Here is a 16,471-nt window from a genome sequence, read left to right on the forward strand (position 1 = left end):
GTTCTTTAAAGGGTTGTGCTATGGGGACAGCCGAAGAACCCATTTTTTCTGGAAATGTGTCGTCATACAGTGTTCAGTGCTGTGAAGAATGAAATATTACATGCATTCCAAAATACATGCATTCCTAAGAGCTGAGATAGAATGAAGCATTCTGTAAAAGGTCTATTTCAGGCCCTGCACTGAAACTGACATTGGCCTATCTAAGGAAAACTAAACAGACTAGGGGCAAGATGACCACTAAACAGACTAGCTGACTTTGGAAAGGCATGGGAGATATACAGCACCTGGCAAGTCCAGGCTCAGTGGGAAACCTGATAGTCGTCAGGTACAAGAATAGCTCCACGGGCCTGCAGTCTGGAAGCTGCCCTTGTGACCTGTAACGAACTGTCATATGGCTGCTTGTCCCTGTTGAGGAAAGGAGTGTAGCCTTACTGTATACCAGTACTCTGGTTTGAAGAGGCAGACAGCATCGGACACACATCGGTGTGTCTTATTGGCTCTCTCTCTCTTTCCTCTTATTGCCTCTCTCTCTCTTTCCTCTTATTGCCTCTCTCTCTCTTTCCTCTTATTGGCTCTCTCTCTCTTTCCTCTTATTGCCTCTCTCTCTCTTTCCTCTTATTGCCTCTCTCTCTCTTTCCTCTTATTGCCTCTCTCTCTCTCTCTCTTTCCTCTTATTGCCTCTCTCTCTCTTTCCTCTTATTGCCTCTCTCTCTTTCCTCGTATTGCCTCTCTCTCTCTTTCCTCTTATTGCCTCTCTCTCTTTCTTCTTATTGCCTCTCTCTCTCTTTCCTCTTATTGCCTCTCTCTCTCTCTCTTTCCTCTTATTGCCTCTCTCTCTTTCTTCTTATTGCCTCTCTCTCTCTTTCCTCTTATTGCCTCTCTCTCTTTCCTCGTATTGCCTCTCTCTCTCTTTCCTCTTATTGCCTCTCTCTCTTTCTTCTTATTGCCTCTCTCTCTCTTTCCTCTTATTGCCTCTCTCTCTCTCTCTCTCTCTCTTTCCTCTTATTGCCTCTCTCTCTCTTTCCTCTTATTGCCTCTCTCTCTCTTTCCTCTTATTGCCTCTCTCTCTCTTTCCTCTTATTGCCTCTCTCTCTCTTTCCTCTTATTGCCTCTCTCTCTCTTTCCTCTTATTGCCTCTCTCTTTCTCTCTCTTTCCTCTTATTGCCTCTCTCTCTCTCTTTCCTCTTATTGCCTCTCTCTCTCGCTCATCTCTTTGCCTCTCTGATGACATCATAAGAATGTAGGCCTGAATCAGAGTTTATTCTTAATTGACTTGTCAGGTTAAATAAAGGTTAAATCCCTCTGTCTATCTATCTGGGTTAAGCGTATGCAAGGCATGTGATACAGTGATAGCAGTCTGAATTTGGATAGACAAAGGAAACGTCTATAAAGAGAGGAATCCTGCAGACGTCATATTTCCCTGCTCAGTGAGAAAAGCGTCCCAAATGGCACCCTATTCCCTACATAGTGCACTACTTTTGACCAGAGCTCTATGGGGAATAGGATGCAAGCAGACTCAACCCATGAATGTCCTCGTATCACATAACGTCCTGCTTGCTCACTTTCACTGGAAGTAAAGACACAAGCCAAATGACAAAGGCCTAAAAGTGCTGTCTGTGTCAAAAATAAAATAATAATAATACATTACTAGGCCTATCATATTATTTTTAATTCATAATAATCACTGTGTTATCATCATTATAATTAGGCAATCATACTTATCGTAATTGTTGTCATCAATTGAATCATCATAATAAAATAAAAAAAATTAGCAGACGCTCTTATCCAGAGCGACTTACAGTTAGTGAGTGCATACATTACTTATTTTTTCATACTGGCCCCCCGTGGGAATCAAACCCACAACCCTGGCGTTGCAAACTAAGCAACATCCCTTGCCGGCCATTCCCTCCCCTACCCTAGACCAATTGTGCGCCGCCCCATGGGTCTCCCGGTCGCGGCCGGCTACAACAGAGCCTGGATTTGAACCAGGATCTCTAGTGGCACAGCTGGCACTGCGATGCAGTGCCTTAGACCACTGCGCCACTCAGCGGTCTAAGGCACTGCATCATATTGCCTACAAATGTATTAGCTACTAAACTGTGTGTGTGTGTGTCAGATAAAATAAAATAGTATTTTCGGTTACTGGCCCAATGCTCTTAACTGCTTGGCTACCTGTCACCCACCAACAATGCAGAGTTAAAGATAACAAATAAATAAATAATAGTGAGACGATATATACAGGGAGTACCAGTACCGAGTCGATGTGCATACAAGGTACAAGGTTATTGAATTAGCTACACTCCAAAAGGGTTCTGTGGCTGTCCCCATAGGAGAACCCTTTTTGGTTCCAGGTAGAACTATTTCGGGTTCCATGTAGAACCCTCTGTGGAAATGGTTCTACAAGGAACACAAACGGGTTCTACCTGGAACCAAAAGGGTTCTCCTATGGTGTATGTACATGTAGGTAGGGGTAAAGTGACTAGGCAACAGGATAGATAATAGACAGTAGCAGTAGCGTATGTGGTGAGTGTGAAAGTGTATGTGTGTGTGAGTGTGTGTGTGGCGTCAGTATGGATGTGTGCGCGTGCTGTGTGTGTGTGGGCGTATGTAGTGTTTTCAGAGGCGTCGGGCCATAGGGGGCACAGGGGCACGTGCCCCTTCAGATTTGTCCTGTAAAAAATAACAAATACATATACAGTGAGGGAAAAAAGTATTTGATCCCCTGCTGATTTTGTATGTTTGCCCACTGATAAAGACATGATCCGTCTATAATTTTAATGGTAGGTTTATTTGAACAGTGAGAGACAGAATAACAACAAAAAAATCCAGAAAAACGCATGTCAAAAATGTTATAAATTGATTTACATTTTAATGAGGGAAATAAGTATTTGACCCCTCTGCAAAACATGACTTAGTACTTGGTGGCAAAACCCTTGTTGGCAATCACAGAGGTCAGACGTTTCTTGTAGTTGGCCACCAGGTTTGCACACATCTCAGGAGGAATTTTGTCCCACTCCTCTTTGCAGATCTTCTCCAAGTCATTAAGGTTTCGAGGCTGACGTTTGGCAACTCGAACCTTCAGCTCCCTCCACAGATTTTCTATGGGATTGAGGTCTGGAGACTGGCTAGGCCACTCCAGGACCTTAATGTGCTTCTTCTTGAGCCACTAATTGTTGCCTAGGCCGTGTGTTTTGGGTCATTGTCATGCTGGAATACCCATCCACTACCCATTTTCAATGCCCTGGCTGAGGGAAGGAGGTTCTCACCCAAGATTTGACGGTACATGACCCCGTCCATCATCCCTTTGATGCAGTGAAGTTGTCCTTTCCCCTTAGCAGAAAAACACCCCCAAAGTATAATGTTTCCACCTCCATGTTTGACGGTGGGGATGGTGTTCTTGGGGTCATAGGCAGCATTCCTCCTCCTCCAAACACGGCGAGTTGAGTTGATGCCAAAGAGCTTGATTTTGGTCTCATCTGACTACAACGCTTTCAACCAGTTCTCCTCTGAATCATTCAGATGTTCATTGGCAAACTTCAGATGGGCCTGTATATGTGCTTTCTTGAGCAGGGGGACCTTGCGGGTGCTGCAGGATTTCAGTCCTTCACGGCGTTGTGTGTTACCAATTGTTTTCTTGGTGACTATGGTCCCAGCTGCCTTGAGATCATTGACAAGATCCTCCCGTAGAGTTCTGGGCTGATTCCTCAGCGTTCTCATGATCATTGCAACTCCACAAGGTGAGATCTTGCATGGAGCCCCAGGCCGAGGGAGATTGACAGTGCTTTCGTGTTTCTTCCATTTGCGAATAATCGAACCAACTGTTGTCACATTCTCACCAAGCTGCTTGCCGATGGTCTTGTAGCCCATTCCAGCCTTGTGTAGGTCTACAATCTTGTCCCTGACATTCTTGGAGAGCTCTTTGGTCTTGGCCATGGTGGAGAGTTTGGAATCTGATTGATTGATTGCTTCTGTGGACAGGTGTCTTTTATATTGGTAACAAGCTGAGATTAGGAGCACTCCCTTTAAGAGTGTGCTCCTAATCTCAGCTCGTTACCTGTATAAAAGACACCTGGGGAGCCAGAAATCTTTCTGATTGAGAGGGGGTCAAATACTTATTTCCCTCATTAAAATGCAAATCAATTAATAACATTTTTGACATGCGTTTTTCTGGATTTTTTTGTTGTTATTCTGTCTCTCACTGTTCAAATAAACTCACCATTAAAATTATAGACTGATCATTTCTTTGTCAGTGGGAAAACGTACAAAATCAGCAGGGGATCAAATACTTTTTTCCCTCACTGTATATATATATATATACAGTGGGGAGAACAAGTATTTGATACACTGCCGATTTTGCAGGTTTTCCTACTTACAAAGCATGTAGAGGTCTGTAATTTTCATCATAGGTACACTTCAACTGTGAGAGACGGAATCTAAAACAAAAATCCAGAAAATCACATTGTATGATTTTTAAGTAATTAATTTGCATTTTATTGCATGACATAAGTATTTGATACATCAGAAAAGCAGAACTTAATATTTGGTACAGAAACCTTTGTTTGCAATGACAGAGATCATACGTTTCCTGTAGGTCTTGACAAGGTTTGCACACACTGCAGCAGGGATTTTGGCCCACTCCTCCATACAGACCTTCTCCAGATCCTTCAGGTTTCGGGGCTGTTGCTGGGCAATACGGACTTTCAGCTCCCTCCAAAGATTTTCTATTGGGTTCAGGTCTGGAGACTGGCTAGGCCACTCCATGACCTTGAGATGCTTCTTACGGAGCCACTCCTTAGTTGCCCTGGCTGTGTGTTTTGGGTCGTTGTCATGCTGGAAGACCCAGCCACGACCCATCTTCAATGCTCTTACTGAGGGAAGGAGGTTGTTGGCCAAGATCTCGCGATACATGGCCGCATCCATCCTCCCCTCAATACGGTGCAGTCGTCCTGTCCCCTTTGCATCCCCAAAGAATGATATTTCCACCTCCATGCTTCATGGTTGGGATGGTGTTCTTGGGGTTGTACTCATCCTTCTTCTTCCTCCAAACACGGCGAGTTGAGTTTAGACCAAAAAGCTCTATTTTTGTCTCATCAGACCACATGACCTTCTCCCATTCCTCCTCTGGATCATCCAGATGGTCATTGGCAAACTTCAGACGGGCCTGGACATGCGCTGGCTTGAGCAGGGGGACCTTGCGTGCACTGCAGGATTTTAATCCATGACGGCGTAGTGTGTTACTAATGGTTTTCTTTGAGACTGTGGTCCCAGCTCTCTTCAGGTCATTGACCAGGTCCTGCCGTGTAGTTCTGGGCTGATCGCTCACCTTCCTCATGATCATTGATGCCCCACGAGGTGAGATCTTGCATGGAGCCCCAGACCGAGGGTGATTGACCGTCATCTTGAACTTCTTCCATTTTCTAATAATTGCACTAACAGTTGTTGCCTTCTCACCAAGCTGCTTGCCTATTGTCCTGTAGCCCATCCCAGCCTTGTGCAGGTCTACAATTTTATCCCTGATGTCCTTACACAGCTCTCTGGTCTTGGCCATTGTGGAGAGGTTGGAGTCTGTTTGATTGAGTGTGTGGACAGGTGTCTTTTATACAGGTAACGAGTTCAAACATGTGCAGTTAATACAGGTAATGAGTGGAGAACAGGAGGGCTTCTTATAGAAAAACTAACAGGTCTGTGAGAGCCGGAATTCTTACTGGTTGGTAGGTGATCAAATACTTATGTCATGCAATAAAATGCAAATTAATTACTTAAAAATCATACAACGTGATTTTCTGGATTTTTGTTTTAGATTCCGTCTCTCACAGTTGAAGTATACCTATGATAAAAATGACAGACCTCTACATGCTTTGTAAGTAGGAAAACCTGCAAAATCGGCAGTGTATCAAATACTTGTTCTCCCCACTGTATATATATATATATATATATGTCATTTTGTTGTTGTTGTTGTTTCTCTGTAATTCTACTAACCACTTAGCAATGTTATGGAGTTGGCTTTAGCTAGCCCAGATAAGTTCCTGATCTCCCAACCACATAACTAGCTACCAAGAAGCCATTTCCGGCTATCAATCAAGTTAGAGTAGCTAGCTTGTCTAACTATCTTAGCTGGCATGCCTGCTGGCAAGGTTGGTAGACTTTAGAAAAGCAAGAAATTACTAAATGTACTGAATAAGACTCACATTCCTTTGAATCTTTTACCCAGATTTGAGCAGAGATGCAGAGAAGCATATTTAGTTTCTTTTTTTAAATAAACACTAGCCGGGAGGATATGCTCAGATATGCAGAAAAATAACTATATTTTTGACATCGAATAAAAGCTGCAATATGTAACTTTTTGGGCGACCTAACCAAATTCACATAGAAATGTGAGTTATAGATCTATAATTCTCATTGAAAGCCAGTCTAAGAAGCGGTAGCTCAGTTCTATGTGTGCTACTTCTATGTGTCTTTTACTTTCGGTCTTGTACATCAACTTCAAACAGCTGAAAATACAATTGTTTTGGTTATTGAAAATATATTTCATAGTGGTTTAGATGGTACAATGACATTAGCTCTACACTATACATTGCACTTTAAGTATAATGATTATGGCTCTAAAGTACAGGAGAAAGCTGTTTTAGGTGTTTGAAAAATGCAAAAATTCTCCAACTTCCACCTCCCAGCCATCCTCACATACTATGTGCTCCCTCAGTTTTTTGGGGTGCATGATGCCCCTGAGTGTGTGTGTTGGGGTGTCAGTATAAGTATGTGTGAGTGTGTGGATAGAGTCAAGTGTGTGTGCATAGAGTCAGTGCAGGAGAGTTAGTGCAAAAAGTATGTGTGTATGTGTGTGTGTGTGTGTTACAAAACTGTTATAGTGCAGCCTAATTCTAGCCTACTTGTACAGCAGCAACAGTCCAGTTTTTAAGGGGTTAATGCTCTGTCACGTGAACTGTTCCCTGTTGCTTGAAGGAGCTTCTCCTGTCCAAATGTGAACTTCATAATAGTAGCAGGCAGCCTAGTAATGGATTGTCTATTACCTGTCAAAATGTTACCTGTTATCAAAACAATTTGCCATATCTATTTGACCATGTATCCTATTTGTACGCCAACAGGCGCAAACAATCTAGAGTCAGGCATAAGCAAAAGCTCGGGGTGGTCTCACGTGCTGCCAGTAGGAGGATGGACAACGCGTTGAGGTGACAGCAGCCGAGAAGGTGATGTCGTAAAGCAGAGAGTGTCGTAAACCAGGTGCAGAGGAGGGAGGGAGGTAGAGTGGAGAGAGGAGGGGGTACAGGGGGGGGAAGGGGGGGTGACTCGCTCTGCCAGCATTCAGACACAGCGAAAGGATCATGGCGGATGGCCCCAGGTGTAAGCGCAGAAAACAGGCCAACCCGAGGAGGAATAACGGTAAGTCAAACTCCGTAAAACCGACAGGAAACGATTCAGTGAGACGGACTACGTACTTCTGTGCTCATATAACTCTCTGTTCGTCGACTTTGGGACTTTTCTGAACAACGTTTTAGGGACTTCAAGTGCTGGAAAGTAGTAAGTAGCCTATATTCCAGTGTGCTGTGTACCGTTATACCTGTCTCGCTTCTCTCTCCGCCTAGCGGTGCATTGCTCGAGCGTACCGTTATATTCGCCTCTCATCCCGTGGACTGGAACAAGCGCCTGCTTTTGTTCTTCGATCGACATTTCTTTTTAGGTTAACTTTTCTCCTTGTTTTTCCAAAAGACAAGCTGCAATGTGTTTTATTTGTTCAAATAAATCGTGTCGTTTGCTACCTTTTTGCTCAATAAAACTTCTAAGCTAAATAGGCTAGCTTGCTAACGTGCTGCCCCAGCCATGCAGTTCAGTTAAGCTCAGCCACCTGATATTTTGAGCTGAAAAATAACGAGTAGATAACGGTAATAGCTAATAGTTGGACTTGTTTTACTACCGAGTAGCAGAGTTATTTGAGTGTGATGGAATATTCAGCAATGTGCTTTTGTAGACTCACTGATTGCATGCCATTCTCGACTTGCATTATATTATTATCAAAAATAAATAGCTACATATTTTATTCGGGATTGTTTTGTGTTGTTTTGGATAACAACCCCTCCCGTTAGCTGCCCGCAACACTTTTTGATACATTGTTGCCGCGTGGTTTGCTTCAAGGTAAGAGCTGTGTTGTACAATTTGTTGTTTTATTAAGCCACTTTTGTCAACTTAGATGTTAATACATTACACTCGGGCATCTCGTGGTCTCCTTTTTAGGTAGCATAACATTGTTTTGGGCATGGTAGGTGATATATTTTAGTCCTCAAAATAGAGCTTGTTGAATAGCTTGTGATGATTTTCATTTGTGGAAATAACGTTTTATTGCCTAGGCTAGTAGTTTACCTGTTATGCTGGGTGGTGTAAGCAATGCAGGAAAGAAATGGGCGTCACACAGCCTTCCTATGTGTGTGAGCAACTGCTGCAGTCTCTATAAGGAATCTAGCTATGCAGCAGCAACAGCGCCTGCTGCCTGGACAATCTGTCTAACCTCAAACTTCACATGCGAGAGCAAGGAATGTTTCTCTTTTATTTTATTTGGTTGTGAAGAATATAGTTCAATTGCGCTACAGGATCATAAATAGGGTAATGATTGTCAGTTTGCTAAATCCACAAAACACCATAGAAAATACACAACGTTATACCTACAATAACCTAGAACAGCAATTTATATTTCCGATGTAGCCTAATCAATCACTTGATTTATGAAGTTTGTCTGCAGATTATTGTAGCTTGGATTTGACTTTAAATTTTATCAGAAAAGAGTAGCTTCCTCTCATTGGATAACCTCTTACCTGTGTTCTACCCATCTTCCCCACTTTCACTCTACCAGCCAATAAAATCTTATTTTAGGTAAATACCGTTATATGAGTAGTGAGATGAGGGGCTGGAAACGGAAAGCACCTTTCATGTGGCCGCTGACGACACGAGCTGTGACACACAGAGTTGAGCGCCGTGCGCAGGCAGGAGCCGTGAACATGTTCACCTGAACAGGGAAAACGGGGCTCGCAAATGTCCTATAAAAACATACCTGTGGTGCTTATCTATACATTATTATTTGCACAGATTGCGGGGAAGTGTTTGTTTATTTTCAATCTATATTTATTCTAGAGCAGACGCGGAAAAAGACTCCAAAACGCTGCAGCAAATGGCAACTTGTGCAGGTAGAAAAAAAATGGTTTGGTTTATAGTTTACCCGTGCATTTATGTGTCAGCGTCAGTAGCTTCTTTCTCAATGTTCGTTGGTTTTGCTCTCGCGGGATTTTCCCCCCCACAAACATGCATGTTGTCCTATGTGTTCGTGTTTGTTTATGATGTTTTTTGTTCCGTTATTTTTATTTTATCGAAACGTTTAGTGTTCTCTAGTGTAGCCTGCCGCCCTGTGTGTGTCACGGTGCAGGCAGGCAAGAAAGAATAGGTTGTGACGGAAAATGAAAGTGATGCATAAGGTGGTTGAGAATGCGAATGAGTCCGCTGTTTTCAGTTGGCTAATCGGTAGAAATAGTCAGCACCCGCTAAATGTTTTCCATCTATTGTTTTCAATTATTTTGTTATGCAATGTCCGACTGGTTCGGTGGAACGGAATGGCGGTGTGTACGGTTACTGCAGTGAAGGCGGGGCTGCTGCTTTTTAGGTTATGAGACGGACAGGTATGCAAGGTGATGCAACACCTATGAAGGTGCCTCGAATTTTATAATTCGGTCGTTATTATTGTTTTAATGTACATCCAGTATATTCAATTAATTTGATCACGTATTGTTTATGATGGCCAGGCATATTATTTAGTGTTATTTCTAACAGGCAATGATCCAGTTCTCCCTGTATAACGGTACACATCAACATGGCAAAGGGGCTTTCGCTCATTTTGACCTCCGCCCACAGGTTTGTTTCCAGGTCTTGCTCATTCATGGCATTTTATTTGAGCCTAAACCTTGTATTTTACACCCCTTTGTCTTATTTTTGTCATTCCATTTTTTTTATTGTTAAAAAAAACATGAACCCGCTTTTATTAATAATCTCCGTAACATCTGAAATAATTAATTACATACTTGACTGATGTGATATGTTTACATTATTTTTGAGTAATAACGGAAAGAACGGTTATTTCATGAAGCACTCCCTCCCAGTAGCAAATCAAAAGATGCTAGAGCAGGCAGGGTGTCACGTGGTGTCTCTCCTCCGTACATCGGGTGATGTTTCCACCTTGATGCTGTTTCTTCTCGGGTCCTTGACGCTGCTATTTCCATCTCGTAGCCAATTATGGTATCATAGCCTACTTCAGATTTTTGGATGTTGTTGGACAGACTATAAGAGCATTGATGAGTGTGTGTGTGTGCATTTGTGTGTGTTGTGCGTGTGTGTGCGTGTGTGAGCAAGACCTCTTGCTGAGTGACAGTTGACATGAATCAAGGCTGCTCACGGTGCCCTGCCTTGACAGATGAAGGTCTGGGTTACGCCCCAAATGGCACCCTATTCCCTATATAGTACATTACTTTTAACCAGGGCCCCAACAGGGGGGCTTTGCATAACAACATGGCCTCCTCTTGTTCAAATGTAATTAATGTGTAGCTGCCTGCAAGGCTAAAGCACATGGTCCCTGTTAGTCTATTGTGTTGTAATGAAATGAAGTAGCCAGATAACGCCTATTACCGCCCTGTTTGTGAGAAATGGCTTAATTATTCAGATGAAGTAGGCTGTGTATTATTATGAATTTATACTGGTGTAAACCTATCCTACATACTCAAGTGATACAAAATACTGAACTGCAGGGTCGTATTCATTAGTGCACACTGTAACGAAAACATTTTGCAACGGAAAACGAACAACAAGTGATTCTTATTGGACAAATGCAGCTAGTCCCTGCCTGTTTCGGACGGTCGCTTCTGTTTCGTTCCAAGTGAATACGAACCAGGTATAAAACAAAGGTAATTCTCAACCCTCTGAAAGAGACCTCATCAAGGTGTAATTAAGCAATAATGCCCGAGGGGGTGTGGTATATGGCCATTATACCACGGCTAAGTGCTGTTCTTAAGCACGACGCAACGAGGAGTGCCTGGATACAGCCCTTATCCGTGGTATATTGGAAATATACCACAAAGGGTGCCTTATTGCTATTATAAACTGGTTACCAACGTAATTAGAGCAGTAAAAATAAATGTTTTGTCATACCCGTGGTATACGGTCTGATATACCACGGCTGTCAGCCAATCAGCATTCAGGGCTCGAACCCACCAAGTTTATAATGTCAGTTAGCCCACGCTATGTCCAGCATTTTACCCTGTGAGCAGAAAGGTATATCATAGGTATAGGCCTTTATAATGTCAAACCATAAGCTAATCATAACTCAGAGGCAGTTCTTACAGTTGGAGTGTATCTCGGTTGGTACAAAATGGCGCTTGCAACGCCAGGGTTGTGGGTTCAATTCCCACAAGGGACTAGTACAAAAAAAGTATGAAAATATATGCACTCACTGCTGTAAGTCTTTCTGGATAAGAGTCTCTGCTAAATGACTAAATGTAAATGACTAAATGTAAAAATAAATGATTTGAGGGAGGGTTAGACCGTTTCTTAAAGGCTTCCAGAGTCCACCATGTTATTGTTTGAGAAACTTAATTCCAGAAATAACATGTTTTTCTTCCCTCTCACGCCAGCTTCATTCAGTCACCTGAATAACATGAAGCAGTAGCCTATAGGCTAGGTGCTCTATTGGGTCTGGGGATGGCCGATGCTTAGGCTACTGTGTGCCCAGGCTTCAGAGTGAAAGAAGGCCCAGGGAGAAAGGCCTTAGGTTGTCTCCCAAATGGCACCTTATGCCCTATGTAGAGCACTATGTTTGACCAGGGCCCATAAAGCTATGGTCAAAAGTAGTGCACTATATAGAGAATAGGCTGCCATTTGGGACTCAACCCTAGTTACCTTTGCCATTGACCGGCCACCTTCCTACCTCAGCCAGTGTGTGTGTGAGGCAGAAGAAAGAGTCCATTCAGAGGAGTGTGCGTGTGAAGGGGGGTCTCTCGGCTGGTGGGAAACCCTCTCTTTATTCTCAGCTCATTTGCAAAACCTCCCATTCTCTTTATTATTGAGGCCTCGGCAAGGAATACAGAGTGAGTCACTCCACTCCAGGAATTTATGAAATCATTTGAAATCTCCCCAGCTAAGCGTAGGTCCTTAGACCCTCTGGGCAGATACACTATAAATGCAAAGGTATGTGGACACCCCTTCAAATTAGTGGAGTCGGCTATTTCACACAAGCCTAAGATCACTATGCGCAATGCCAAGCATCGGCTGGAGTGGTGTAAATCTTGCCGCCATTGGACTCTGGAGTAGTGGAAAAGCATTCTCTGGAGTGATGAATCGGTGAAACGCTACCTGCCAGAATGCATAGTGCCAACTGTAAAGTTTGGTGGAGGAGGAATAATGGTCTGGGGCTGTTTTTCATGGTTCAGGCTTTGCCCCTTAGTTCCAGTGAAGGGAAATCTTAACACTACAGCATACAATGACATTCTAGACGATTCTGTGCTTCCAATTTTGTGGCAACAGTTTGAGGAAGGCCCTTTCCTGTTTCAGCATGACAATGCCCCCGTGCACAAAGTGAGGTCCATACAGAAATGGTTTGTTGAGATCGGTGTGGAAGAACTTGACTGGCCTGACTAATGCTCTTGTGGCTGAATGGAAGTAAGTCCCTGCAGCAATGTTCCAACATCTAGTGAACGCCTTCACAGAAGAGTGAAGGCTGTTATAGCGGCAAAGGGGGGACCAACTCCGTATTAATGGCCATGATTTTGGAATGAGATGTTCAACAAGGAGGTGTCCACATTCTTTTGGTCATGTAGTGTATGTATTTTGTAGAATACGGGCTACTGCTGGCCTGGGGTGGGTCTGGCTGATTTTCCTCCCTGATGGTTGTCATAGAAATACTGTCGTTTCTATACCTGTGATATCTTATATAAACAGACAGGTCATTTGTCTTCACTAACGTGGTTCTCGAACATTATCCCAAAGCCATAATACGGACAGTACAGTAATAAGGAGAGGCTAGGGTTTTATGCTAGAGTGGGCTGGCTGGGGAGTTAACAGTACGGAGGAGCTGTGATGTAGCCTAATGAGGGATCATTAGCTAGTGCTAACAGCTGCTATGATGGTTTTGGTGCTGCTATCTGCTTTTCCTCTGAGTTATGTTCATGAGAAAGAAAGACAGAGTGAGAGAGAGAGGTGGGTGGGTAATATGGTCTCAGGGAAATTCGTATTATTCTGTACGTAGATCTGTGCCACTCCATTTAGTGTGATATGTTACGTTACGTTAGGTTAGGTTACATTGTGAATGGAATAGTCGTCGTACAAGATCATATGAATTAGAGGACGTATAGTATCATACATCTTACCCGGTCGTACAATAGCATACAAATTAGATGAAGAAACAAATCCTCATCTTGGAGGACGTATAGTATTGCACGTCTTTATCTGAGACCAGGTTGCTTGTTGCGGAGTAACAACCAAGGAGAATTACGGGATGAATTTACGTTGGCGGTTAGGGGAACTAACGACAAAGGTTAGGTGAATTTACGTAGCAGGTTAGGTGAAATCGGTTAAGTTTAGAATAAGGGTTAGGGGAAGGGTTAGCTAAAATGCTACAGTTGTCCCTGATGCTACTCCAGCAACGCCCACCCATCCTCCCCGAACAACCTCCCTACTTTTGTTTCTGCCTAAAGTCACTATACCATTAGTAGGTATCATACGTATTGGAGGTGCTCAGAAATACATAGAGTTGTTGCTCTGAGGCCAGGCTGGGGTGGGAGGAAGAGGGGGAGGAGGAGGAGGAGGAGGAGGCGGGAGAGACCTCCCAGCAAGCGCCTTGCCTCAGCCTAGCAGCTCTTGGACGCGTCCCAAATGGCACCCTATTCTCTATACAGTGCACTACTTTAGTCCAGTGTAAATATTGAAAGACTCAAAACACCATGATTGTGTAGATTGGAGGGTGTTTGAATGTAAACCCCAATGTAAGTGTTACGAATAGAATAGAGGTACTCTGAAACACCCAAAGTGGTTCTTCAATCTGAATATTGGTGTTTTTAAGAGAGTTTCTGGGGGTTTCGGTGCATGCAAAACACAAAAATCTATATGTTTTTGCAGACTGTGTCTCTCATACAATCAACTGGTTAAGAAATGCAAATGGTTTATAGCCTAAGAATTGATTGATGATAAATATGGAGAATATCTTTGTGGAATTCTACCTTTTCCAATGCTTAATTTAGACAGATTAGAAACAGGAGGAGACAGGCGGAGGCTGAACCCCCGACTTCTGGGGCAGTAAGATGGTACGTTTTATAGAAATGTAATTGCCATTTTACACACTCAACCACACAGCTACACTGTAAAAAATTATTCTGGGTTGCATTGAAGTTGACTCAAAAACTACATTTACATTTCAGTCATTTAGCAGACGCTCTTATCCAGAGCGACTTACAGTTAGTGAGTGCATACATTTTTTTTTCATACAACCAACTACCAACATATACTTAATAAAACTGAATGCAAGTCATTTCATTTTACCATTTTTTTGTTGTTTAATAAATCCAACTTAATGTGTTGCTTAAAATGTAATTATATTTTATGAGGATAACCAAAGATAGAGAAAATTGAGTGAATGAACTCATTGGAAGTCTGGTTGTTAATCACCTTGCACTTCCTATCTTGCCACATGGTTCTGTTTTTAGAGGATTGTGGGTAATTCAAAATGTGTACACTTTATGATTCTTATACACAATGTTGTATGCATGTTTGAAGAAAGAAAATAATACTTCTATATTAGCATTAAGCAGCTTGTTGTTCCATGAGGTGTAATGGTTCATGATGAACAGATATCAAAACCATCAGACAAAATGACGTTCAATGATGAGACAACCCATTCCCACTTTTGATGGGAGAGGCAAATATAGTATCCTACAATGCTTGTTGTAAAACATCTAGTTACAGCTGGTGGATTGAGCACTGTGCTCACCTGCCAAAATTGGTTAATTTGGAAAATGATCAGATACGCTACATGGCCAACAGTATGTGGACACCTGCTTGTCGAACATCTCATTCCAAAGTCATGGGCATTAATATGGAGTTGGTCCCCCCTTTGCTGCTATAACAGCCTCCACTCTTCTGGGAAGGCTTTCCACTAGATGTTGGAACATTACTGCGGGGACTTGCTTCCATTCAGCCACAAGAGCATTAGTGAGGTCTGGCACTGATGTTGGGCGATTAGGCCTGGCTCGCAGTCTGCGTTCCAATTCATCCCAAAGGTGTTCGATGGGGTTGAGATCAGAGCTTTGTGCAGGCCAGTCAAGTTCTTCCACACCGATCTCAAAAAAACTATTTCTGAATGGACCTCGCTTTGTGCACGGGGGCATTGTCATGCTGAAACAGGAAAGGGCCTTCCCCAAACTGTTGCCACAAAGTTGGAAGGACAGAATCGTCTAGAATGTCATTATATGCTGTAGCGTTAAGATTTATCTTCACTGGAACTAAGGGGCCTAGCCCAAACCATGAAAGACAGCCCCAGACTATTATTCCTCCTCCACCAAACTTTACAGTTGGCACTATGCATTGGAGCAGGTAGCGTTCTCTGGGCATCCGCCAAACCCAGATTCGTCCGTCAGACTGCCAGATGGTGAAGCGTGATACATCACTCCAGAGAACACGTTTTCCACTGATCCAGAGTCCAATGGCGGCGAGCTTTACACCACTCGAGCCGACGCTTGGCATTCCACATGGTGATCTTAGGCTTGTGTGAGGCTGCTCGGCCATAGAAATCAATTTCACGAAGCTCCTGACGAACAGTTCTTGTGCTGACGTTGCTTCCAGAGGCAGTTTGGAACTCGGTAGTGAGTGTTGCAACTGAGGACAGGTGATTTTTACGCACTACGCGCTTCAGCACTCGTCAGTCCCGTTCTGTGAGCTTGTGTGGCCTACCACTTCGCGGCTGAGCCGTTGTCGCTCCTGGACGTTTCCACTTCCCAATAACAGCACTTACAGTTGACCGGGGCAGCTCTAGCAGGGCAGACATTTTGAGGAACTGACTAGTTGGAAAGGTGGCATCCTATGACGGTGCCACGTTGAAAGTCACTGAGCTCTTTAGAATGGGCCATTCTACTGCCAATGTTTGTCTATGGAGATTGCATGGCTGTGTGCTCGATTTTATACACCTGTCAGCAACGGATGTGGCTGAAATAGCCTATTCCACTAATACTTTTGGCCATGTAGTGTATATAAATCAATGTTAACCATTCAAATGCTCCAGAAGGGATCTAATTCTGCACTAAACAGGATGTGAAACACCATCATAGTGTTAAGAAGCTATAGAGAGAGGAAACGGCATCAAAAGAGAAGGGATCTAATCCTGCATTAAACACAACTCCAAAGTAGGGCTCCCACACCCTGGCAAGGTGTTGCACAACAC

General features: G+C 43.2%; 1 protein-coding gene across 1 annotated transcript in view; it reads left to right on the forward strand.

Annotated features, from left to right (window-relative positions):
* Positions 1 to 7,325: 7,325 nt before the first annotated feature.
* Positions 7,326 to 16,471, forward strand: part of LOC121534465 (zinc finger E-box-binding homeobox 1) — a 93,258-nt gene continuing 84,112 nt past the window's right edge. The window contains exon 1 of the mRNA XM_041841058.1: positions 7,326 to 7,398. Coding sequence (XP_041696992.1) covers positions 7,341 to 7,398 — 58 coding nt within the window. The 5' untranslated portion in view covers positions 7,326 to 7,340. The remainder of the gene's footprint in view (positions 7,399 to 16,471) is intronic.

The sequence above is a fragment of the Coregonus clupeaformis genome, chromosome 21 (assembly GCF_020615455.1).
Source record: "Coregonus clupeaformis isolate EN_2021a chromosome 21, ASM2061545v1, whole genome shotgun sequence".
NCBI classification, from domain to species: domain Eukaryota; kingdom Metazoa; phylum Chordata; class Actinopteri; order Salmoniformes; family Salmonidae; genus Coregonus; species Coregonus clupeaformis.